Raw genomic sequence first — 26,068 nt, 5'->3', positions numbered from 1 at the left:
CTTGGAAGGGGGCAGTGGTATTGTCCAATCTTTCCCCACATGTTTAGAAAGACCAGACCCATCACTAAGCCTTTCAGAAAGTTCCGAGCTCCCTTTATTACTCATCTTCATTTTTTCCCATCACTGCATCAATGGAGATCTGAAAAGAAGACTGTGATAAATAGACCAAAACATGCCTAGTTTATGAGCAAAGGTTCATGTGTGCTATTTTGGTAAGTCATATTCTGTACTCTTGTACTATTCCTCATTTTTACGGGCAAGTTGCAGTTAAGAACATAAGAACTAGCCTGCTGGATCAGACCAGAGTCCATCTAGTCCAGCACTCTGCTACTCGCAGTGGCCCACCAGGTGCCTTTGGGAGCTCACGTGCAGGATGTGAAAATAATGGCCTGCTGCTGCTGCTGCTCCTGAGCACCTGGTCTGCGAAGGCATTTGCAATCTGAGATCAAGGAGGATCAAGATTGGTAGCCATACATCGACTTCTCCTCCATAAATCTGTCCAAGCCCTTTTTAAAGCTATCCAGGTGAGTGGCCATCACCACCTCCTGTGGCAGCATATTCCAAACACCACTCACACGTTGCGTGAAGAAGTGTTTCCTTTTATTAGTCCTAATTCTTCCCCCCAGCATTTTCAATGAGTGCCCCCTGGTTCTAGTATTGTGAGAAAGAGAGGAAAAATTTCTCTCTGTCAACATTTTCTACCCCGTGCATAATTTTATAGACTTCAATCATATCCCTTCTCTCAGACGTCTCCTCTCCAAACTAAAGAGTCCCAGTTGACACTTTGTAAAGTTTTCAAGGCAAGAGGTATTCAAGAGGTGGCTTGCCCTTGCCTGCCTCTGCACAGTGACCTTGGAATTCCTTGGAGGTCACCCATCCAAGTGCTGACAAGGACCAACGCTTCTTAACTTCCAAGATCTACAAGCTCAGGATAGACTGATCTACCCAGGTCAGGTCCCTTGTAGACTATCCTGATTTTGTGCTGATTTCTTTAGTCCACATTTGTCAAATTATTTCATGAGGATGTCATGTGGCTGACTCAGCGGAGCGTGAGCAGTGCGGATGGTTGCTTATATCAGCAATAAGTTGCCTATCGTTTGAGAGGTCTATCCCAGGGCTCATTTCAAGCGGCTAAGGGGACAGACTGCATCTCCTGAACATAAGCAATGCCCCGCTGAAGTTTTTTTTTAAGAATTAAAATTTCTTTTATACCCTGCTTCTCTCCCTAGGCCGAAAGTAGTTTAAAACAGTCTCCCATTCGCCATTAATTCTCACAACAGTCTTGGGAGTGTGAGTGGCCCAGGGTCATCGGTGAGCTTCCATGGTAGACGGGTGACTCAAATCTGCATCTCTTGATTCCTAGTTCAACGCTCTAACCACTACGTTATGCTGGCTCCCTGAACCCAGAGGCGTAGCTGGGCCAGAGTGTGCCCGGTGTGCACTCTGGCTTTTTCGGGGGCCCCCTGCACAGTGCCCCTCCCCCACACTTACTTTAGCAAACCGAGCTGGCTGGAGAACAGGCCTGCCTGTGTTCCGTTACAGGCTGCAAACAACCTGGTGGGAACTATGTAGTTCCCACCAGGGCATTTGCAGCCAAGGAGATTACAGGCGAGCCTGTCATCCAACTTCTGCTTTCGGACTAGCTAAATTAAGTGTGAGAGCACTGCGCGAAGTGGGGAGGGATCAGGGGGATTTTCTGCCCCACACATGACCTAAAGCCGTGTGCCCGGTGCGTGGTGCACCCCCTATCCCCTGGTAGCTCCGCCACTGCTTGAACCAGAGATTGGTCCATATGAAGCAGCATCTTGGAGAGGGGGCAATGGCTCACTGGTAGAGCACCTGCATGGCATGCGGAAGATCCTAGGTCCGTGGTGGCGAACCTTTGGCACTCCAGATGTTATGGACTACAATTCCCATCAGCCCCCTGCCAGCATGGCCAATTGTAGGGGCTGATGGGAATTGTAGTCCATAACATCTGGAGTGCCAAAGGTTCGCCACCACTGTCCTAGGTTCAGTACCCTTCATCTCCAGTAAGGAGTTATGTGAACTGGAGAACCTTGAGAGCTGCTGCCGGTCAGAGTAGGCAATACTTTTGATGGACCAGTGGTCTGATTCAGCATAAGGTGGATTCATGTGTGTGAACTGCTCCCAAAAATATTTCAGCATAATGCCCCTGGAAAACTTGTATGCACGTCATGACTGTCCTCTCTGTTATCTATTCGTGATTTTCAAAGGTATACTGCCTTTAAGCCTACTTTGTTTTCAAGCTCAACATTTGCTCACCGTGAATTTCTCAGATCCTTTAAAAAACCCCAACGCATGTGTGCTGCTCTCCAGTCCTAAAATTTGCCCTTCTGGTTCCTTCCTTCCCATAAAGAGCAGCCTTCTTTGTAAAGATAGAAGCCAAGGATATTTCAGTGTTTTTGATATCCCCTCCCATTATCCATCCATCCATCCATCCATCCATCCATCCATCCATCCATCCATCCATCCATCCATCCATCCATCCATCCATCCATCCATCCATCCATCCATCCATCCATCCATCCATCCATCCATCCATCCATCCATCCATCCATCCATCCATCCATCTCCTTCCTTCCTTCCTTCCTTCCTTCCTTCCTTCCTTCCTTCCTTCCTTCCTTCCTTCCTTCCTTCCTTCCTTCCTTCCTTCCTTCCTTCCTTCCTTCCTTCCTTCCTTCCTTCCTTCCTTCCTTCCTTCCTTCCTTCCTTCCTTCCTTCCTTCCTTCCTTCCTTCCTTCCTTGTCTGTGGCTTCTCAGTTCTGTAAAACCATTTATTTCTAATGACTAGTTTTATTTATCAAATCCTTGAAGATAAAATGACCAAACTGATGCTATTGCCCTTTAACCTTATTATGAGAAGAGTAATTGGAAAAGACAATAATGCTAGGAAAAGTTACAGGCAACAGGGAAAGAAGAAGACCCAGCATGAGATGGATTGGCTCAGTAAAGGAAGCCATGGCCCTCAGTTTGCAAGAACTGAACAATACTGGAAACAATAGGAGATTTTGGAGAGAACTGATTCATAGGGTTGGCATAAGTTGCAAGTGACTTGATGGCACTTAACACACATAGTGTTTTATGCCAGATATTATTCGGTTTCTGCCTATGTACATACCAAAAAATGCAGTGTGGGGTAAATATATAAGGAACCTTGCTGAATTCGTGTTTAAGTTCATTGCTTAAGGATCAGGTGGCACAGTTACAATACATGGCACTAGCACAGATCACTGAAAAAGCCAGGAATGGGTGATAAATATTGGAGACAGCAACCATTGCCACTACTCAGCTCAATGATGCAGGTCCTCCTTTTCTCCAACGGCAATTACTTTTGCCTTCCCAGGCCAGATCAATGGCTGCTAGAGCAAACTGACCAATGATTCCTTAATTTATTTTATTTATTTTATTTATTATTATTTTTATATACCGCCCTCCCCCTGAGGGCTCAGGGCGGTTCACAACAAGGTTAAAACATACATTAAAACATAATGTAAATACCAATTACATAAAAACAGAACCCATTTAAAAATGTGGATGGCGTCTGGCTACCCCCCTCCCCCCCCCTTGTGCCCACGGGAGGCCAGATGACATGGTAGATGTATTTTTAACCAGGCTGGCCAAACGCCTGGCGGAACAGGTCTGTCTTGCAGGCCCTGCGGAAACTCTGTAAGTCCTGCAGGGCCCTGATCTCCCAATGGGTATATATAAATGTTCCACCAGGTAGGGGCCAGGGCTGAAAAGGCCCTGCCCCTTGTCAAGGCCTACCTGTTCCACCAGGTAGGGGGCAGGGCTGAAAAGGCCCTGCCCCTTGTCGAGGCCTACCTGTTCCACCAGGTAGGGGCAAGGGCTGAAAAGGCCCTGCCCCTTGTCGAGGCCAGCCTGGTCATTTTTGGGCCAGGGATCACGAGTAGGTCCTCCTCCGAGGACCGGTGGAGCCTACCGGGGCAATATGGGGAGAAGAAAGAAGAAAGGTGCAGTGGACAAACCGTCTGATGTGATATGAGGCCAGAGGCTGGAAGCCCTAGAAATCCTGGAAGTGTCATTGTGCTGTTGGAGTGACAGGGATTTGAATTTTCCTGGCCACATGAGCTTCCCACAAGTTGCCACAGCTGGCAACCTTAAATGAGAGACTGGAATGGGGGGGGGGGAACTGGAGAGCTCTCACATCTGGCACTGTCAACTGAAGGGATTGTATTTGTTCTCCTTGCTGTGGGTTATGAGTCTCTTAGGAATCTTAGAAAGGAGACACTGTGATATTAGTTGTTCTTTTTGTAGATTATGAGTCCCTCTTGGGTAACCAATAGCCAGTCTTATGAAGTAGGGAAACTGTGGATTGGGAGCTTTCTCCCATAGCAACAATGATGTTGCTTTTTTCTGAAGACCACCCCCTTCCTCAAAGTAAGTTTCCTAAGTACGGAAACCTCTTTTATCAAGAAAGTGTACACATTCACTTTTAGTATTTGCAGGCTGCTTTTCCCAGCTTCTAGAGCAGTGGTGGCGAACCTATGGTACATATCTAGGCTGGCCTGGGCCGCTGGGCTTGAATATTAGCATTAAACCTAAGATCTAGTTTTGGGGAAGCAGTGCAGGTAACCCTGTTAAGCGCTGTTAAACCCCACTAATTTTCATGAGAAGAACTAAAGCGCAATCCTTTACCTGGGAGTAAGCTTGGTTGCTGGTAATGGGGCTTGCTTCTGAGTAAACCCTCCTAGGGTCATGATTCACCCGTTGGAAGAGTTGCATGGTTGCTTGAAAGCAAAGCCACCGACTACCACCAAGCTTACGCCTGAGCAACACACACCTCGGAGCCAACCGTTTTTTTCTAAACTGGAACCTCAGCATTCAGGTTAAATTGCCGTGTTGGCACTTTGCAATAAATAAGTGGGTTTGGGGTTGCAGTTTGGGCACTTGGTCTCGAAAAGGTTCGCCATCACTGTTCTAGAGAGTAAATACACTCAAGATCGGAACACATTTTTTCCCACATAGACAGTGATCTCCCTATTCTTTTGATAATGTCCTTTTCAATTTTATTCATGTATTCTCTTTATTTTCTTTATTTCTATCCTGCCTTTCACCCCCAAGGGGATCCAAAGCTGCTGACATAATTCTCCTCTCCTCTGTTTTATCCTCGCAGCTACCCTGTGAGGCAGGTTAGACTACATGACAAGGTCTCTCAGCAAGCTTCCGTGGCATGAGAGGGGATTTGCACTTGGATGTCCCAGATGCTAGTCCAGGGGTCTGCAACCTGTGGCTCTCCAGATGTTCATGGACTACAATTCCCATCAGCCCCTGCCAGCATGGCCAATTGTAGTCCATGAACATCTGGAGAGCCACAGGTTGTAGACCCCTGTCCTAGTCCAACTCTTTAACCCAGTGATGGGATCCAAAAATTTTAGTAACAGGTTCCCATGGTGGTGGGATTCAAACTGTGGCGTAGCACCAATTTATTTATTTATTTATTTTATTTTATTCAGTTTTTATACCGCCCCATCTCCAGGGGGCTCTGGGCGGTGTACAACATCGTAACTAACAAGTACAAAGTAAACAACTAAAACTGTTAAAACTATTAAAAGCAGCGATATAATAGAAAACTAAACATAATAAATTGATTTAGAGGATGGCGTCCGACAATTCCATTTCAAACTCTCTTTCAGGAGGGAAGAGCAGTCAATCCCCAGATGGCAAGAGGCGTAGATGTGAAAGCCGGGGGGGGGGGGCACCATCAACGGCTGGTTCCTCCAAAGGCCCGGCGGAACAGCTCCGTCTTACAGGCCCTGCGGAATTCAGTAAGGTCCCGCAGGGCCCGGACAGCTGGCAGAAGAGCGTTCCACCAGGCTGGGGCCAGAGCCGTAAAGGCCCTGGCCCGCGTGGAGGCCAGCCGTATCATCGAGGGGCCAGGGACCACCAGTAAGTTGGCCTCCGCTGAACGAAGAGGCCGTACAGGGACATGTGGGGTGATGCGGTCTCAGAGATACGAAGGTCCCAGGCCGCGAAAGGCCTTAAAGGTCAACACCAACACCTTGAAGATGATCCGGAACTCTACTGGGAGCCAGTGCAGCTGGTGCAACACAGGCTGGATGTGATCCCAGATGGCACTGCCTGTGAGCAAACATGCAGCCGCATTTTCTAAACTAAATGGGGCTGGGCAGGGCACGATGGGGGCGTGGCCGGGCATTCCAGGGGCGGGGCATTCCTGGGCGGGGCTGTGGCAAGGACGCAGCCGCTGCACCGGTCCTTGGGCAGGAAATGAATGCACACAGGCGCAGGCTGCCACACACGCCGGTGCACCTCCTGCTAGACTGCTTCCAGTTCTGCGCGCTACTGCTGAGAGGAGGGGGGTAACGAAGGCAAAAATCACGTGGCAAAATCACCAATGAGTCACCCCCTCTCGGCACACACAAATAATTAGTAACCTACTCTCAGGAACCTGAGAGAACCTGCTGGATCCCACCTCTGCTTTAACCACTATGCCACAATGGCTCTCAGTTGTATTTTTTCAGTTATGCCGTTGTCAGCCATCATCCATTCTGATGGGAAAGAGTTCTGCAAGTCCACAGAGGTGGGATTTTTTAAAGCTACTGAAGAATCCTGTGAGCTAGGATAAGTGAAGAGTCGTCACTCATATGAACTTTGTGGGTGAATGGGGAATTAAGTGTATCCGAGATTCCTAGATCCAAGCTATTAGAAACTGAAAAACGAAACAACCCACTCTTGCTTCTGGACCCCATGTGGGTCTTCCTGATAAGGTTGCCTGTGTCTTTGACAGAAGCTGACATGAAGATGTAAAAGAATTCAGTATGATGAAGTTGTTGGACTAGGATCTGAGAGATCTGGGTTCCAAGGCGTATCTAGGGGGGTGAAAGAGGGCAGATGTCCTGGGCACTCCTTGAGTGTGGGCACCAAGCAGCCCAGAGCCCCCCTCCAGATAGATCCAGCCTAGGCTGCAGGGCCAGCTGCCCTTGCTGCAGCCTCCTCCTTGCCTCTCTCTGCATGCCCTGCTGCAGCAGGCATGAGAGGAGGGAGAGGAGGGCCAACCATTGAACTGTGCTCCTACTCCCAACTCCATCTGGAGTTTGGGGACAGGGAGTACAGTTTAAGGTTGGCTTGCCTGGGTCCAGCTTGAAATGGCAGGCTCTGCCTTGAAGGCCATGTGACTTGGGAGGTGGAGCTTCAGAGAAGGAGCCAGGAGTATGAAGCTGGAACCAGCCAGGGCAGATCCTGCAGTTTGACGCTGTGCTCAGCCTTGACAGGTCCAACTTTAAACTGCAGGCTTTGGAGGGCAGCCCACGGTTTAAAGCCGGCCCTGGCCAAGCCCAGCCTTGAACTGCGCCCCCCCCCCCAAACTCCACATGGAGTTCAGGGGTGGAGAATGCAGCTCAACACTGGGTGCCATTGGGTGTCTTTGTGTCATTTTTTGTAGATATGGCCCTGCTGGAATCAAATCCCTGTTCTCCCAAGAAGCTTGAGCTGTGATTTTGGGCTGGCCACATTCTCTCAACTGAATCGGTCTCACCGGGTTGTTATGAGGATACAATGAGAGAGACGTGTGCACACTAATTGGAGTTCCTTGGAGGAACAATGAGATAAAAATGGGCTGGACAGGGCAAGAGTGGAATGAGGGTGGCAAGCTTGCCTACACACATCAGTGCACCCATGTAGGGGGTTCCTGAGCATGAGCAGAGATTTGTGCACCTGTATAACTCTGACCTGGAATGCCCATGTGAGCCAAACTTGTCAGATCTCAGAAGCTAAACAGGGTCAGTCCTGGTCAGTACTTGGACGGGAGATTGTTAAGGAAGTCCAGGGTCTTTGTGCAGAGGTAGACAATGGCAAACCAGCATGGTGTAGTGCCATGGTGGTGAACCTATGGCACTCCAGAAGTCCGTGCACTACAATTCCCATCAGCCCCTGCCAACATGGCCAATTGACCATGCTGGCAGGGGCTGATGGGAATTGTAGTCCATGAACATCTGGAGTGCCATAGGTTCACCACCACTGGTGTAGTGGTTAAGAGTGGCAGATTCTAATCTGGAGAACCAGGCTATTCTCCACTCCTCCACCTGAGTGGCGAACTTTAATTTGGAGGACTGGATTTGTTTTCCTGCTCCTACACACGGAACCTGCTGGGTGACCACGGACCAGTCACAGTTGTCTCAGAACTCTCTCTGCCTCAGGTGCCTCACAAGGGGTCTGTTGTGGGGAGAGGAAGGGAAAGGAGTTTGTAAGCCACTTTGAGACTCCTTAAGGTAGAGAAAAGCAAGGATAAAAATCAACGTTTCCTTTCATTCTGTTCACTTCTTGGCTTGAAAACTGTGTGAGATCGTTTTAAGTCGGCTGCAACTTGATGACACTTTTCACCAACGCCACATGCATGTGTGCATAGAGTGTGTCCCTGGATGCCAATGAACAGGTCAGGGTACAGTTAGGAACGGTGATCTAACTCTTTACCTGTGTTCACTAACTCCCCAGTTAGAAAGTCCGAGATGGACAAGAGTGAATGGAGACTGAGAGGGGTACTCCAAATATACCAGTGGTGGCGAACCTATGGCATGGGTGCCAGAGGTGGCACTCAGAGCACTCTTCCTGGGCACGTGCAAACAGAGTGCCCCCCCCACATCTAGGCTGGCCTGGGCCGCTGGGCTCTATTATTAGCATTAAACTTAAGACCTAGTTTTGGGGAAACAGTGTAGGTAACCCTGTTAAGCACTGTTAAACCCCACTGATTTTCCTGCGAAGAACTAAAGCATGATCCTTTACCTGGGAGTAAGCTCAGCTGCTGTCAATGGGGCTTGCTTCTGAGTAAACCCTCCAAGGGTCGTGATTCACCCATTGGAAGAGTTGCACGGTTGCTTCAAAGCAAAGCCACCAACTACCACCAAGCTTACTCCTGAGTAACGCGCGCCTCGGAGCCAACCGTTTTTTCTAAACTAAAACCTCAGTATTCAGGTTAAATTGCTGTGTTGGCACTTTTTGATAAATAAGTGGGTTTCGGGTTGCAATTTGGGCGCTCGGCCTCGAAAAGGTTCGCCATCACTGAAATATACCTACCAACTTTACATGGGTTATCCATTTGGTGCATTGATGACATAACGAACAAACCACCATCTTAATTTGGGTGCTGTGTGGTTTCCGGGCTGTATGGCCGAGTTCTAGCAGCATTCTCTCCTGACGTTTCGCCTGCATCTGTGGCTGGCATCTTCAGAGGATCTGATGTTGCGAAAGCAAGTGGAGTATCTATATATCAGTTGGAGTATCCAGAGTGGGTGAAGAAGCATTGTCTGTGAGTAACAAAGAAGGCAACCAGGTCAATAGTTGAGGGCATCTGAATAGAAGTATGAGTAACAATGAAGTCTATAGAAAGCCTTCGACAATACACCATCTTAATTTTTCTCCCCAGGTTTACAGGACAATCCTTGGACATGTGACTGCAGTCTGTACGAAATGGTTCACTTCCTCAATTTCCAGTCGCCCAACACGGCATTCATTGAGCCCCGGCTGAAATGCTTCAACCCGCGGAGTCTGGCTGGCATCTTCTTCAGTCAAGTCGAGCTACGGAAGTGCCAGAGCCCCATCGTGCACACCTCAGTGGCCAAAGTGAAGACCATCTTGGGGAGCACCGTGCTCCTCCGGTGTGGGACCACTGGGGTCCCAGTTCCTGAGCTTAGCTGGAGGAGAGCTGATGGGAATCCACTAAATGGAACTGGTAGGTTATTCCAATAGGTCGCTAGCTTGGGGATTGAGGGAGTGCAAGGAATAGGGCAGTGGTGGCGAACCTTTGGCACTCCAGATGTTATGGACTACAATTCCCATCAGCACCTGACAGCATGGCCAATTCATCAGCATGGCCAATTCATCTTAAAAGAGCTGATGGGGTATGATCCATAACATCTGGGAGTGCCAAAGGTTAAATACACCGGGAAATAAGTTTCAATCGCGCCGTATTTCATGCCTTTAAAGAATTCTAGCAACCTGCCTTCTTCTCTCAAGTTATGTCTAAAGGTATGGTGGGATTTTTGTTCTTCGGTTCTTCTGCCAGCCAAAGGGATAATGCCCCTACATAGAAGGGGGATGGTATTTGTGAACCCATGTACAGATTTGGTAAATGCAGAGCTAAATGTATCATTTCTCTTTGCATAGTACAAATGTGTAACATGACCAGGGGGCATTCATGGAAAATGCTGGGGGGAAGAATGAGGACTAATAAAAGGAAACACTTCTTCACACAACGTGTGATTGGTGTTTGGAATATGGTGCCAAAAGGGGGTGGTGATGGCCACTAACCTGGATAGCTTTAAAAAGGGCTTGGACAGATTTATGGAGGAGAAGTCGATCTATGGCTACCAATCTTGATCCTCCTTGATGCCTGAGCAGACCAGGTGCTCGGGAGCAGCAGCAGTAGCAGGCGGCCATTGCTTTCACATCCTGCACGTGAGCTCCCAAAGGCACCTGGTGGGCCACTGCGAGTAGCAGAGTGCTGGACTAGATGGACTCTGGTCTGATCCAGCAGGCTAGTTCTTATGTTCTTATGACCCACCATAAGTCCATCCCTCATCGACCTCATTGGGTTATGATGCTATAGAGTCCACCTTCCAAAGCACCCCTTTTCTCCAGGGGAGGAACTGATTTCCATAGTCTGGAGATGAGCTGAAATTCTGGGGGAGCTCCAGGCCCTACCTGGAGGTTGGTATTGTTGGCCTAGTGCACAGCGGAAGGACTAGGTGCCAACTCAACCTTACTAGAAAGTTCAGGAGGTAACTGCTTGCAGTATAAGAAAATAAAAACACTCAGACAGTAGCTTTCGTTCCAACAGGAATACTTTATCTTTTCTTTCTCAAAGGAACAAAATAACAATGTTTTACTCATCTAACTATCCACTCTCTACTCTAACAACAATCTGAGCCCGAACCTGAAGGTGAAGGAGAGGTACTGAATTGGGTATGCAGTCTTCTTATATAGTTTTGTTCCAGCAAATCGGTAGCTAGATGATCTAATCGTCCTGGCTCTGTGACTCCTTTTCACTTCTGCTGACTGTTACATGCCAATCACTGCAGACCCAGACAGAGAGCTCCGACCTTTACCAGTTCTGCTTGCTGTGACATGCCAATCACTGCAGACCCAGACAGAGAGGGTCCGACCTTTGGGCAATTCTGCTGGACTGTTACGTTCCAGTCATTCTAGACCAGACATATGACCACCTTGCAATTTTCAATATCCTGACACCCCTTCTCATATCCATGGTTGGAATAAGTTGCCTCATTACATGAAATAACATTTATAAACAAAATAATTAAGCAAACAAAAGTCATTCACATTTATTTACATTCATTACATATAGTTGAGTACATAGTCAGTACACTACGAGTTACTTATTTCCTACCCACTTTGTGCAGAGTCCTTGCCATAAGTGTACATCTGCTAAACTGAAACCTGACACACCAAGTCATTATGTTTTTGTATTGGTGTAATGGCTTTGATAAGATATAGGCTATGTTTACAGATGATCTCACAGTACTGCAACTTAATCATATTCTGACTGTATCCAAGTTGTTTTACATCTTTTAGATCTTCCACAGCTAAGCATGTTTATTACGGCTTTACTAAGTTGTTTTACGTTCTCTGCCAAGTGGCTATACATGTCTGTGAGTCTTCAAAACTGTTATAGGTTGGTTCACATTTCTCACCCAGGTCTTTTAACAGCCTGCATGACCCATTAGAGCTCATTGCATGCCTCATTAAGAGCATACTCTGGGCCTCTAGCAGTTGAAGTGGCAACCGTTGTTTTGTTCCGAGATCTCCAACCGTCGGATAGCTGCCAGTAGCATTGCATATAATAACCACTCACTGACTTAAGCATCCCTGGAGTCCCTCTGCAAATGAGCTTCGTCCGCATACACCACTAAGGATCCCTTGTTGTTTTGGTTAGGGAAAGTGTAAACCATAGTTAGCAGTTCCTTCATGAATGGCAATTACTCTTTTTAGCCCTGCCAGTCTCTTTCTCCTAGTAGGTTTTACAAACTGGTTCTAATTTCTGCCAATAAACCTACAGCAAAAAGCTGTAATGCTGGTTCATCTTGGTCCAGTTAGCAGTATGTACTTTTAATAGGCTCTGGAGTAAGGAGATAATCTCGGGTCTATTCTCTTAAATGCTTTGCTTCTTTTGTTGAAAGATCTTGCTTCATCAAAAATCAGCCACCATTGGGGTTTGTGCCACTTTGGCATCCCTTTGCAGACCAACTTTTGTATGACACCCTCTATCTTTTTGTTTTGTGTCAGAAACACATCCCTTCTTCTAGATTTACCACTTCCGCTGGACTTTGAATACTCCAGGAATTATTGCTTTAGATACCCCAAGTCCTTTCAGCTTAAGAAGGTGTTTTACCTCAACTCAGTGTAAAGTTGTTGGATTTGGTTGTCTGTTCACTTTGCAACCACTACAGAGATCATCAACATAAATCATCAAAATGATACATTCATCAACCAGTACCTCCTGGTATATATACAGGCATCGGCCACACTTTGGTCAAATTCTCATTTCACATAATGCTTTGTGTATGCACTCTGTTCCAAACATCTGGCTGACTGTTTCAGCCCGTCAGACAAAGCTTTGTTGAGCTTATAAACTTTAATTTCAGCTTGTTCATGCTCATGGCACCTGGTGCTTGCTTCATGTATATGGTCTCTTACCAAATCTGCATTTAAAATAAGCTGTTTCAAAATCCAAAGTGCCTGGCATTTTAAAGTCCTCTTTTGCTCAGCCAGAGCAATCACTTTAATCTCATGGATTCTGCCTTTGCAGTGGGTGCATAAGTCTGATGCTAACTGTCAAACTTTTGTTTGAGAGAAGCCTTGTCGCGACTAACACCTTGCTTTATATTTGTAAGTCCCGTAGACATAGGTTTACGCCTTGTATGCTCCATCTTGCACTCTATGATCGGCTTGCATTCAGTAGGTTTATCAACAATGTTAAATACTTTAAGTTCACCAAGGTTTTCAAACTCATTGTCCATAGCCGCCTGATTCCATTTTTTCCTGTTCCTCAGGTGGACATTCTCAACATATCATACAAATGCTTGTAGTTCTGGTCCCTAGATGGCACACTCTCACTTCTTGTACACCCATAAACCTTTTTTTGGTATGGTGCATGCCTTTTATTTGCTCTTTCAGATCGCGTGGTATAGCTATTTCTCCTGAGTTTGCTCAGCCCTCTCCCTCTCCCTGGCTTCCTTCACAGATCACTATCACTTTCTGTTCTGTTGTTGCTTAAGGCTCGGAGCAGATGTGTGACTATTGAACAGGGAGTGGGGGCTTAATGTGCTAATCCACTAGGTACTGTGTCATGGCCTTTACTGGGTGGTAAGTGAACACTTCCAGAGTTTTGATGCACATGTTCCCCAACCTGTATGCTTTTCAAAGTTGGCAACTGGCGTGAGATATGAATTCCTTCCATGACCCAATGAAAATCTATATAGCTCTTTGTTATTCTGCGCATATCCTACAAAACGCAGTCTCTACCATTTCTTTTGTCCTTTTTTCCGTTGCTGTCTGAGGAAATGAGGACGTTAGCAAAAAAACTCCCAAATATTCCTAAAGATTGATGTTTCAGGAAGGCCTTTTGCCAAACATTCACGAAAAATGGTGTTTCATTGATACTTGAACTCCACAACCTGTTTATTACATATTGTAGCAGCTAAGACAGCCTCTCCCCAGAAATGTGGAATGGAACCTTGGCATCACTTTATCATGCAATCCGCATTGTTGACACTTGAATGCCTGAATCTCCCTCTCAGCCGCCCATTTTTTCAGCCGGGCTAGAACGGATTTGTCTATCCTGTGGCTAATACAGCTCCTTTCTGTATCCAGCCATGTTTGGAATTTGTTCCCAAGTGAACTCACCGCCTCTCTGTCAGATTGCAGGCAAGCCGCAGCATGTGGAGGGAACCTCCATTCAATCATTGAGACCCATTCCTCTAAACCTTTGTAAAGGCTTCATCCTATAGATTTCAACACAGCAAGCAGTAAGAATATCTGCTATAATCATCAATCAGCAGAAATATATACGTCGCACCCTTAAGCATTTCTGATTGGAAAGGACCAGCTAAGTCTGCATGGACTAGTTCAAATGGTCTTTCCATTTGTCTGTAGCTCTTTTGGGGATTGGATAGGATTTCACCTTAACTCCCACTACTAGACTGAACAGTCTAGGGAATGCTTTGCAAGGCTTTACACTCAAATCACATACTTTTGCCAACTGGCTTGATGGTGGTGGCAAAACTTGCATCTCCCAGGACTCTACATGAAGGCCAGTGCACACAATCATCATGCATAGGCTTATTAGCTAGACTTGAAACATTCATTACATTTTCATTTTGCCTCCCTTTATCCAGTCATAACATACATTTTGTGTAGAGTGTACCTTTTGCACACTCTATGTCATTCTGCCATACTGTAAGCAACCCTGTCTATCAAATATAGTTTTGTACCCTTGTTCAGCTTCTAAACTTGGGACGCTTCAAATCAGAGCAAAAATCCAGTCCAGGAAACTACACAGCACATTTTGCAACTTTTTTACCCTAGGCATGAGTATGGTAGCAGCAGTTCCTTACCCAGCGTAACAACAGCTGGTGATCCATCGGCCAAGCTGACATAAGCTTACACTTGCCTTGGACTTCCTCAGTCAATAGGTGATGAGCATTTCTACTGAGCATGCTCTGAGCAGGCAGGAGTCCAAGAGCCAGATGGGTTGGTTTCTCTGGACATCGTGGTTCTCAACAAATGCTGGTCAAGTGAAAGTGCTCCTTTCTTTCCTCTTCCCCGTTGTCCTTTAGCTGGCCCCTTCTTCTCCCCCTTCTGTAGGCATTCTCGAGGAGGAAGATGATTAGTAGAAACCACAACAGAAACAACGCCCGAACTGCATATGACCTTGGAGCAGTCTCGGAAAGCTGGGTTTCACTTTTGCCTCTGGAAACAGCAGGCTTCTCTCTGGCACAATGTAGCTTCCAAGGCAAAACTCTCTTTGTTTCTGGAGCTCCAGAGCCGTGCAGTCACATAGTCATAGAGTCAAATCATCTTCTTTATGCTCTGCATACTATAGGACAAAGTTGTCCCAGCTGTCATCTAGGGAAGATAGAGTACAATATAGGCCCTAAGTGCTGTTCGGTGAAAGTCATGCCTCTGTCTTTAGCTCGGCGAATGGTATGCGCTTGGCTATTTGGACATGGTTAGGCCACATATTTCTACCCTCCTTTCAGCTTCAAATTGTATAAGCGATCCTGGTCAAGATTACCTTAGGAACCAGCGGTCCAAGGTCTGGTACAGGTCCTTCAACACCTTCCAGCAGTCAGAAGCCTTGTCTGCAGCCGTAGATAGATGAGCTTGGGAGTTTCCACAGCCAACATTATGGACGCCTTTGGCTCTGGCATCTGCCCCTCTGCTCTGGCTGCTGTGCCTGGGTCTGATTGGGGTCCTGACTACAGCCTCCATAAATCTTCGCATTATGAGAAAGCTCTGCATTTTCACTCCATGCTGCTGAGTAGTTCCTGCAGTCAGCCCGTTCAAAAGGCAAAATTGCACATGAGGTGGATGTCATCGTGTCAAGCACTGCCCCTGACACTCTCAGCTTCAGTGGTTGGAGATACTCGGGCCCATAAATCCAAATCTGTTGTTGGCCTGGTGCACAGTGGAAGGACTAGGTGCCAACTCAACCTTACTAGAAAGTTCAGGGAGGTAATAGCATTTTGCAGTATAAAGAAAATAAAAACACTCAGACAGTAGCTCTCGTTCCAGCAGAATACTTTATCTTTTCTTTCTCCAAAGGGAACGAAAATAACAATGTCTTTACCTCATCTAACTATCCACTCTCTACTCTAACAACAATCTGAGCCCGAACCTGAAGGTGAAGGAGAGGTACTGAATTGGGTATGCAGTCTTCTTATATAGTTTTGTCCAGCAAATCATTAGCTAGATGATCTAATCATCCTGGCCTGTGACCGCTTCTGCTCTATTGACTGTTACATGCCAATCACTGCAGACCCAGACAGAGAGGCTCCGACCTTTACAATTCTGCTGACTGTTACATGCCAATCACTGCAGACCCAGACAGAGAGGCTCCGACCTTTACAATTCTGCTGACTGTTACATTCCAGTCATTCTAGACCAGCATATGACCACCTTGCAATTTTCAATATCCTGACAGGTATACCTATGTGGTTTGCCATCCCCTTCCTCTGCAGACCTTCCTTGGTGGTCTCCCATCCAAGCATTGACAACTGCTTACCTTCTGAGATCTGATGTTGTCAAACTACTATACCATGCCCCCATCCCTCCTCAGTGGTATATTTAGCATAAAGAAAACAAAGTATTTCTCCACACGGAGAGGAATTTTTATTTATTTATTTATTATTAGTTTTATATACCGCCCTCCCCTTGAGGGCTCAGGGCGGTTCACAACAGGTTAAAACATTCATTAAAACATAATTTAAATATTAATTACATAAAAACAGAACCCATTAAAAATGTGGATGGCGTCTGGCTCCCCCCTCCCCCCCTTGTGCTCATGGGAGGCCAGATGACACAATAGATGTATTTTTAACCAGGCTGGCCAAACGCCTGGCGGAACAGGTCCGTCTTGCAGGGCACCTCAAGTGGAAACCTCTATGAAGTCCCGCAGGGGCCTACTGATCTCCCTAGGAGCCCTTGTTCCATCTGAGTGGGTAGGGGCCAGGGCTGAAAAGGCCCTGCCCCTCGTTGAGGCCAGCCTGATCATTTTTGGGCCAGGGATCACGAGTAGGTCCTCCTCTGAGGAGCGGAGGGGTCTACCAGGCCAATCTGGGAAGAGGCGGTCCCTCAGGTATGCAGATCCGAGACCGCGAACGGCTTTGAAGGTCAAAACCAAAACTTTAAACATAATCCGGAACTCAATCGGCAGCCAGTGCAGAATTAATTCATGAAGACTGTCTTAGTGAGTTTTAAACACAATTCGACAAATCCATAGATGGTAAGCCGATGAATGGGTTTAACCTATGATAGTGAAATAGAAGCTCCCAAACATTAAATGCTGGGAAGAGGAGAGAGAAGACATATCTTCATTCCCTACTGGTGGCCACCTAGAGGCATCCAGCAGGTCGCTGTGGTAAACACACCCCTGAACTACATGGACCTTGGTCTGAACTTGCAAGGTCGTTCTTATGACCCTAATCAGAGTGAGACTCCTTTAGCAGGATCCCGTGGCTTCTACTGTGCTGTCCTGGGCAACATCTGGACCTTCCAGTTCAGTTTTAGAGGGTGGGCTGAATGGAACTTAATTGAACCCAACAAAGAAATCCTGACATCCTTGCGTTCTTAACTGGTGATGGAAAGTGCTGGCCAGTCACAGTGTTAGGTCTTGGACCAATAATCAATCAGCAGACTCTGGATACAGGATCAGTAGTCTTTATTGAGTTGGCAACAGGCACTCTAACTTCAAGAAGCCAGGGAGGGGGCCTGGTATCTGGACATGGTCCACCCTAGCGGAGGGAGGGGTGGCATGCAAGGGAAGGGGAGTGAGTGAGGGGTGGCATGCAAGGGAGGGGAGGGGAGGGGCCTCAGCATCTGTTGACCCAATGGCCTCACCCTAAATGCATGAGAGGCAGGGAAGGGGAAAAGGGTGGCATGTCAGGGAAGGGGAGGGTGGGAGGGGAGTGAGTGAGGGGTGGCATGCAAGGGAGGGAAGGGAGGGGGAGGGGAGGGGGAGGGGAGGGGAGGGGGAGGGGCCCCAGCATCTGGACATGGCCCACCCACCCTAGTGGAGGGAAGGGGAAAAGGGTAGCATGTCAGGGAAGGGGAGGGTGGGAGGGGAGTCACTGAGGGGTGGCATGCAAGGGAGGGGAGGGGAGGGGGAGGGGCCCCAGCATCTGGACATGGCTTACCTACCCTAGTGGAGGGAAGGGGGAAAGGGTGGCATGTCAGGGAAGGGGAGGGTGGGAGGGGAGTGAGTGAGGGGTGGCATGCAAGGGAGGGGAGGGAGGGGGAGGGTGGCTTCTACATTCATATTTATCTCCCAGGTTTTGCTCCCCATAAGTCCCCCTCCCATTTCCCCAGAGAATGTGAGAAAATAAAATGTGAACCAGAATGTTTTTGAAAGCAGCCCTTCCAAGGCGGAGGCAGCGATAGTCAGATAGCCCCCTGCTGGGTCTGCTGTTTCTTCCATCTCCCTCCCAGAGCCTCAGCAGAGTCAGCCTGGTTATCTCCATTTACGAGCGCATAGGAATAGATCAAACAGAGTGAAGATCCATTAACATATCAAAGAGTAGGTTACATTGTCAATCACCTATCAATTTCCATCCAGCGGAACCCATACTCCCACACATAGGTGTGAAACCAATCACCTAACGGCGCCTCGATGGCAGATGCCAGGGAAGTGGGAGCCACTCCTGACCCATAGCTGACCTTTGGTGAGTTCATAGGGTTTTCAGGCAAGGGATAAAAAGAAGAAGAAGAAGAGTTTGGATTTATATCCCCCCTTTCTCTCCTGTAGGAGACTCAAAGGGGCTTACAATCTCCTTGCCCTTCCCCCCTCACAACAAGCACCCTGTGAGGTAGGTGGGGCTGAGAGAGCTCCAAAGAACTGTGACTAGCCCAAGGTCACCCAGCTGGCATGTGTGGGAGTGTACAGGCTAATCTGAATTCCCCAGATAAGCCTCCACAGCTCAGGCGGCAGAGCTGAGAATCAAACCCAGTTCCTCCAGATAAGATACACGAGCTCTTAACCTCCTACGCCACTGCTGCTCCTTTGTCGTTTGCCACTCCCTGCCTCTCCATAGTAATGCTGGACTTCTTAGGTGATCTCCAATTCAAGAACTAACCAGGGCTGATCCTGTTTCGCTTCCAAGATCTGATGAGATCAGACCAGCTAGGGTCATCCAGGGGAGAGCTGTTATTAACTAGGTCGTAGGGCCACACTGTATTTATTCTGATTTGCTTTCCTTCCAGTGGTTCTCAACCTTCCTAATGCTGCGACCCTCATTTCCTCATTTCCTCATTTTGTGGTGACCCCCAACCATAAAATTATTTGTGTCTTGGTTCCTAAGAAGGAGCAGCAGTGGCGTAGGAGGTTAAGAGTTCATGTATCTAATCTGGAGGAACTGGGTTTGATTCCCAGCTCTGCTGCCTGAGTTGTGGAGGCTTATCTGGGGAATTCAGATTAGCCTGTGCACTCCCACACACGCCAGCTGGGTGACCTTGGGCTAGTCACAGCTTCTCAGAGCTCTCTCAGCCCCACCCACCTCACAGGGTGTTTGTTGTGAGGGGGGAAGGGCAAGGAGATTGTCAGCCCCTTTGAGTCTCCTGCAGGAGAGAAAGGGGGGATATAAATTCAAACTCTTCAAACTCTTCTTCTTCTAAGACCATCGGAAATATGTGTTTTCCAATGGTCTTAGGTGACCCCTGTGAAAGGGTCGTTCAACCCCCCAAAGGGGTCGCAACCCACAGGTTAAGAACCGCTTCCTTAGACGTTCCTGATAGTTATCTGACTCAAATGAAGCCGCAGTCCCAGAACAGTCCATTTTGGTGAATTCTATACATGTAATTTTTTTTTTAAATCCTGACTCTCACTCTCTTTCAGTACACCAAGAAATTTCCAGCGATGGAATGAGCTGGTCGATTTTAGGTTTGCCCGTCGTCTCTTACCTCGATTCCGGAGAATATATCTGCAAAGCAAAAAACGTCCTCGGCGCCACAGAAGCATTCATTTCCCTGATCATCACCGACTCCGAAAGCACCGACAACCCCAGTGGAAATGCGAAAGGAACGTGGCAGGGGAAAATGAGCGGGATGGAGGCGGCCGCTTACAATGACAACTTGGTCGCAAAATACGTCATCACGACCTCCACGTCGCCCACCTTGGGCGCCAAATCGATCCGGGCCAACACAGACGGAAACCTGGCGCTTCAAGACCAAGCCCTGAATATAATCAACCAACCCAGAAATCTCTTTGCAAACCCACCCGCTGGCCAGGAAGAGCCCGAACGCGTGGTGCGCTCTGTCCGAGTGGTAGCGGACACGGACCACGGTGTCACGCTAGCATGGAAAGCTCCTCTGGCCAATGATACTACAGTGTTCAACGTTCTCTATGCTGTCTTTGGAGAAAGGGACATGCGTAGAATCAGCGTGGAACCAGGAAAGACGAAGATCACCATCAACGACTTGAAGCCCGAAACCAAATATATTGTCTGCGTCTGTGTGAAAGGGCTGATTCCCAAGAAGGAGCAGTGCATTATATTTTCCACGGATGAAGTTGCCAGCGCTGGGGGAACCCAAAAACTTATCAACGTGGTGGTCATCAGCGTGGCTTGTGTCATTGCAGTCCCGCTGACCTTGGTGGTCTGCTGTGGTGCCCTGAAGAGGCGGTGTAAAAAAATTTTCATCCGGAAACCCAAGGAAATTCAGGACTCCTACGTCACTTTTGAAAGCCTGTCTCCGGGAGCCAAAGGAATGGAAGGCGGATATTTGACAAGGCACACGCCCGACGAATCAAACCGGTTGCTCTCCGCCCGGTCCAGCGTGGACTCAGAAGCACTTGCGAAGACAGAAGGTCAGCCCAACGAGTACTTCTGCTGATACGGATGGACAAACAAATGGACTTTGGCTGGGAGATTTGCACATCCCATAATGCTGGAGACGCTCTCATCATGAGTCTCCCAACGTTTTTGGCAAATGGACATGAAAAGACTATGTACAGCCATCTATTGTCGAATACTTTCATGGCCAGAATCAACTGGCTGTTGTGGGTTTTCCGGGCTGCGTGGCCATGGTCTGGTAGTCTTGGCTCCTAACGTTTCACTCACATCTATGGCTGGCATCTTCAGAGGCATGTCACGGTAAGATGCGCTTCTCGCCGTGGCACAGTGTAGAGTGTTTTGCACAGTTGTGCGTCCATTTCTTCCACCTCTCCATACTGTGTCACGGAAAGACACACACCTCACTATGACATGCCTCTGGAGATAGCAGCCATAGATGCGAGTGAAATGTTAGGAGCTGAAACTATGAGACCACCACCACGACAAACCCACAACGGCCACTAGGTACAGCTTTACTAGGATTTTTCTCACCTGAGAAAAATTGCACGGTGCATCTGAAGCTATCATGAAAAGCTTTTTTTTTTCAATTTGTAAAAAATTGTGTCATATTGTACAGGAAATCTTAGTACCTGAATCCGAAAAGGTGGGGGAGGAGAGAAGGTTGCTGTCACACTTGACTGCACCCAGGGGTGTTGGTTACCGCCGTTTAATGGGAACAGACAGTGCAGAGTGAGCTTACTTTCAGTTCTGGGGAAAAGCAGTCCAGAGCCCGTTGTACACGCTGAGCAAAGACAGGTTGGTCAGTCTGGGCCGGGGTCACAACACCAAATGTTCAGTCCTAAAGAAGGTGCCGCAGAAACTGTCAGGCTGTTTCAACAAAGTTGCTCTTGCAACACTCGCTGCTTGCAGCTGCCTCTTATAACCCTGCATTCCTGCTCAGTCTGAGTCCTGGGCTGATTTGCAGTCATCTCTTCAGCATCTCTGGGCTTCCAAATGGGCGCTGCATCTTTTAGCATGCAGTGCCTCATGGCCCTGCTGTCTGAGCTGCCTCGCAGAATCAGGTGGGCTGGGGGAACTGTTTGTCCTGTCCTCCTGCTCTTGGCTTGGGCCAGCACTGTCCTCCACCTGTGTGACTGCTGGCTGCTCACAGGACTCAGTCAACTGCGGCTCTGGAAATTCAGCCAACTGAGACTCTGATGGAGCCAGGTCATCATGCCAGCATTCCTCATCTCAGGAATCCTGGCTGGTTGCTGGGGAGCCCACGACAGTTGCTACCTGCCTGGAGGGGGAAAAAGAGCTGTCCCTTGATTGGATGATTTTTACCAGGTGATGATATTTACCCGAAGCTATCCATTTCCACACATTATGCCTCTATTCAAGGGAAAGGGGATTTTATGCCAGGAGGCTTATGTTCTTAAGACTTGCTTGCTGAAGTCAGTGGCATAGCGCCCATGGGACGGAGGGGGGCGCAATGCCCTGGGCAGAGCTGTGGTAAAGCTGTGGCGGGGGTGTCGTGGGGGTGTTCCGGGGCAGGAAGGGGGTGGTTGGTGCCGCACCCCAGGCACAGTTGCCCCTCGCTCTGCCTCTGGCTGAAGTCCATGGCAATTGGATCCTCTCCTAAATCTGTACCAAATGCTGATTCCTAAAGAGCTCTATGGAGCTATGCCCTCAGGCACCAGTCCTCCCTTGCTCATCCTTATTGCTGGATGTTTTCTGGGACGGGATCTGAGAACAGAATTGGGGAGGTGGGTCAAATGTCCCTTGCCCACTCCTCGGCTATTGTTTTGTTTGTTTTGTTTTCAGAAATACATGTTCAGTGAATATGTGTCCATGATGTAACACTATTGAATGTACATGATGGTACGCTGTTGTCTGTCCACAGTCTTGTAGTTCAAACGAGGTGTGCTAAATTCCCAGCCCGATGTTGTGGTTCAGAGCTATGGATCCTAATCTGATTGATTCCCCACTCCTCTACATGACTGGTGGACTCTAATTTGGTGAACTGGGTTTGTTTCCCCGCTCCTTCACATGAAGCCTGCTGGGTGACCTTGAGCTAGTCCAGGGGTAGGGAACCTGCGGCTCTCCAGATGTTCAGGAACTACAATTCCCATCAGCCCCTACCAGCATGGCCAATTGGCCATGCTGACAGAGGCTGATGGGAATTGTAGTTCCTGAACATCTGGAGAGCCGCAGGTTCCCTACCCCTGAGCTAGTCCCTGAGTTTCTCTCAGAATTCTCTCAGCCCTGCCTACCTCACAAGGGGTCTGTTGTGGGGAGGGGAGGAGAAGGGGAGGACATAGTAAGCCGCTTTGAAACTCCTTAAAGGCGGAGAAAAGTGGGGTATAAAAACCAACTCTTCTTTTTCTTCTTCTTAGGGTGACACAGAGAAATTGTGTTTAATAATAATAAAATGAGATGAAATGATGGCCAAGTTTCAGAGTCCTTTGCTAACTGCTGATTTGGGGGGTGGAGGAATTTTCAAAGACTGAGCGGTTTAGGGTTACCAGCTGGCTAGTTGTCCACCGGCGTGATCAGTTTTTCTTCCTTTTGACTGGTGGATACCTTCTTGCTATGGGGGGAATAGGAGGTAGGCCTGTCTCCTGCTTATCAGGCTAAGCAGTTTGCTACCTTGTGCCTTTAAGACCTTCACAAGAATTCTCTGAGTCTCCTGCAGGAGAGAAAGGGGGGATATAAGTCCAGCTCTTTTCTTCTTCTTCTTCTTCTTCTTCTTCTTCTTCTTCTTCTTCTTCTTCTTCTTCTTCTTCTTCTTCTTCTTCTTCTTCTTCTTCTTCTTCTCTCTCCTTTCTCTCTTCTCTCTCTCTTCTCTCTCTCTTCTCTCTTCTCTCTTCTTCTTCTTCTTCTTCTTCTTCTTCTTCTTGAGTCTTGGCTTTCAATTTCAGTCCAGGTTTTTCAGTGCAACAAAAATGGCATCTTTATCTCTACATTTCTCTTTGGCTGCTTTTTCTGCTCCCTCTTCCCTTTCTGATGCCTCCTCAGCTGAACAGCAAATGTGCAGCTCTAGTGAATTAGTGTTTTCTATAATCCCTGCCTTTAGACCAGTGGTTCTCAACCTTCCTAATGCCGCGACCCTTTAATACAGTTCCTCATGTTGTGGTGACCCCCAACCCTAACATTTATCCATTCTACAGATGGAGAACACTGATGCAGAGAGTCTTAGGCGACCCCTGTGAATGTGGATGTCTGACTCCCAAAGGGTCCCGACCCCCAGGTTGAGAACCACTGCTTTAGACCCTTCATCTCTGTCTCTGGGTACATGTGCCCCATTTCTTGGCTGCACTGTTTCCATCACTGGTAGGATGGGGTGCCACTTTCAAAGTAGCCATTGTATCCCAGGAAACTGATCCATTAAATCTGAGGATCAGCTTTAATTCTCAAAGATCTCCTGGCCTCACCTGGAGGTTGGCAACCTTAAATTTACTGCAGAGGCGGGCCTGGGCTAGGCCCCAACAGTGTGTGGTTGCCATCCCTTGGCAATTTATGTTGGCCAACCATTTTCGGGCAGGTGGAACGATGACCAGAAAGATGTACATGTGCCTCACGCTCCATGTCTGAGTTGCCATTCAACATCTTCTCCAGCTGCAATCAACTTTCCCCAGTAGACAAGATCAGTTACTTCTGGAGCATCTTATCCAATGTATTCCTTTAAAAGACAGCTGCTGAATAGGCCGAGTTGATATGGGAGAAAGAGCTATAAAGCCTGGTGAGTCTTTGGGGAACGATTAGTATTAAGTATAGCTAGAATCTTCTATCTTTTTGGAATGCTGGTAAAGTGACGCTCCCGTTCCCTTTCCCAAACAAGCAGAAGCGGTCTCCGTCCAGGGGAGGCAAGGTTTGAACTGATCCTAAAGCCTTTAACCACTCACACTGTTAGATGAAACAGTACAGTGTTATCAACAGCAACTGGCCATTGAACTATAACAGTGGTTCTCAACCTGTGGGTCGCGACCCATTTAGAGTCGATCAGCCAACCTCTTTCCCAAGTGCGCCTTAAGACTCCTCCTCTGCAATTGTGCAGTGTTCTCCATCCTGTAAAATTTATTTATTTATTTTTATTTATAATCATTTTTATATACTACCCACCCCTCCCCTGTAAAGTGGCTCTGGAAGCGGGTGAACAACTGTACAATAGCAATTCAACAATTCACATTAAAACCCCAGTTAAAGGCAGAAAGGATTAAAACAAATTTATCGGCATCCAGCATAAAACTTCTGCTAACATTTCTTAGGGCCCACCCCCAGAAAAGAACAAACTCCAGAGGGTTGGGCCCTGTAAAGTTAAGTCCCAGAGTGCTTGGCAGGGGAAAGAGGAGAATTGTATATCGAAGGCCGGTGTTTTAACAATCTCCAGTCTTGGGCCTCTAAGCGGAACTCTTCTCAAGATCCGCCCAGGGGTCCGGAGTAGCTGATGGTAAAGTGGGTTCCCATCAGGCGGGGAGCCAGGGCTGTAAAGGCCCTGCAAGTTGAAAGCCTCACCCGGAACACAAAACCCAACAAGTTGGCCTCTGCTGAGCATAGAGGCCGCATAGGAACATAGTGGGGTAAAATGGATATTGAGGTTAAGAGTCACCTGCCACAACATCGCGGGACTGTATTAAAGGGTCGCGGCATTAAGAAGGTTGAGAACCACTGAACTATAACATGAGCTATAACTGGCCATTGAACTATGACATGAGATCTGAAAGAGTACCGTAATAGAAAAACAAAGCAAATCAATGAGGTGTGGTTCATGACTGCATTTTGAATCTTCACTGCTGTTGGCCAGAAAATGAGACGGCCCAAGGTTTTTGACTCTCCGATGAGATTGATGCCATGCATCTTGGTTAATCCTTAAGCGCAGCTTGCAAGCTCAGGTGGTCTTGGTTTGCCTTGGGGCTGTGCAGAAAAGGGAAAATGGGATTTAACTCTTTACCTGCACTGCACTGCGCCCATTCAGAACTGGATCCTTTACTTAATAATATTAGTATTTTTTAAAGCAGAATTACCTACAAGCGATGTGAGATTTAGATCCCAGTAACAGCTTACAGACTAACAAGATTTTAGAGGGATCTGACAAAGAGAATGTTGATTCTCAAAAGCTGATACCCAAAAAAATCTTGATGGTTTTTACGGTGTTACTGGACTTGCACCTTGCTATTGTACTGCTGGTGAACGCGGTTACCCTTTGAAACTACCTTTACGGTGAATAGTTTTCATCTCATCTGTTTCAGGCTGTCAGGTGTGACACAATTTGGGACAGATTGCACCCAAAATATGCTATGTGGGGATGAATTAATCAATTTTAGGCCCCTCCCACACATGCAGAATATTGCACTTTCAATCCACTTCCACAATTGTTTGAAAGTGGGTTTTGCGCATTAAAATCCAGCTGCAAAGTGCATTGAAACTGGGCTGAAAGTGCATTAGTCTGTGTTCCAAAGGGTGATTGCCTGCCATCACAGAGGTGGGATTATCGGCTGCCCTCTCCCTCCTTGGAA

The 26,068-nt window shown here is 47.6% G+C and overlaps 1 protein-coding gene across 1 annotated transcript in view; it reads left to right on the top strand.

Annotated features, from left to right (window-relative positions):
- LRIT1 (leucine rich repeat, Ig-like and transmembrane domains 1) overlaps positions 1 to 22,028 on the top strand; it is a 30,347-nt gene extending 8,319 nt beyond the window's left edge. The window contains exons 3-4 of the mRNA XM_048505023.1: positions 9,419 to 9,724; positions 19,619 to 22,028. Of these exons, the coding sequence (XP_048360980.1) occupies positions 9,419 to 9,724; positions 19,619 to 20,613 (1,301 nt within the window). The 3' untranslated portion in view covers positions 20,614 to 22,028. The remainder of the gene's footprint in view (positions 1 to 9,418; positions 9,725 to 19,618) is intronic.
- Positions 22,029 to 26,068: the final 4,040 nt, after the last annotated feature.

The sequence above is a fragment of the Sphaerodactylus townsendi genome, linkage group LG08, assembly GCF_021028975.2.
Source record: "Sphaerodactylus townsendi isolate TG3544 linkage group LG08, MPM_Stown_v2.3, whole genome shotgun sequence".
Classification (NCBI taxonomy): Eukaryota; Metazoa; Chordata; class Lepidosauria; order Squamata; family Sphaerodactylidae; genus Sphaerodactylus; species Sphaerodactylus townsendi.
The sequence above is the reverse complement of the archived record's forward strand: the minus strand, read 5'-3'. Positions and strand labels throughout refer to the sequence as shown.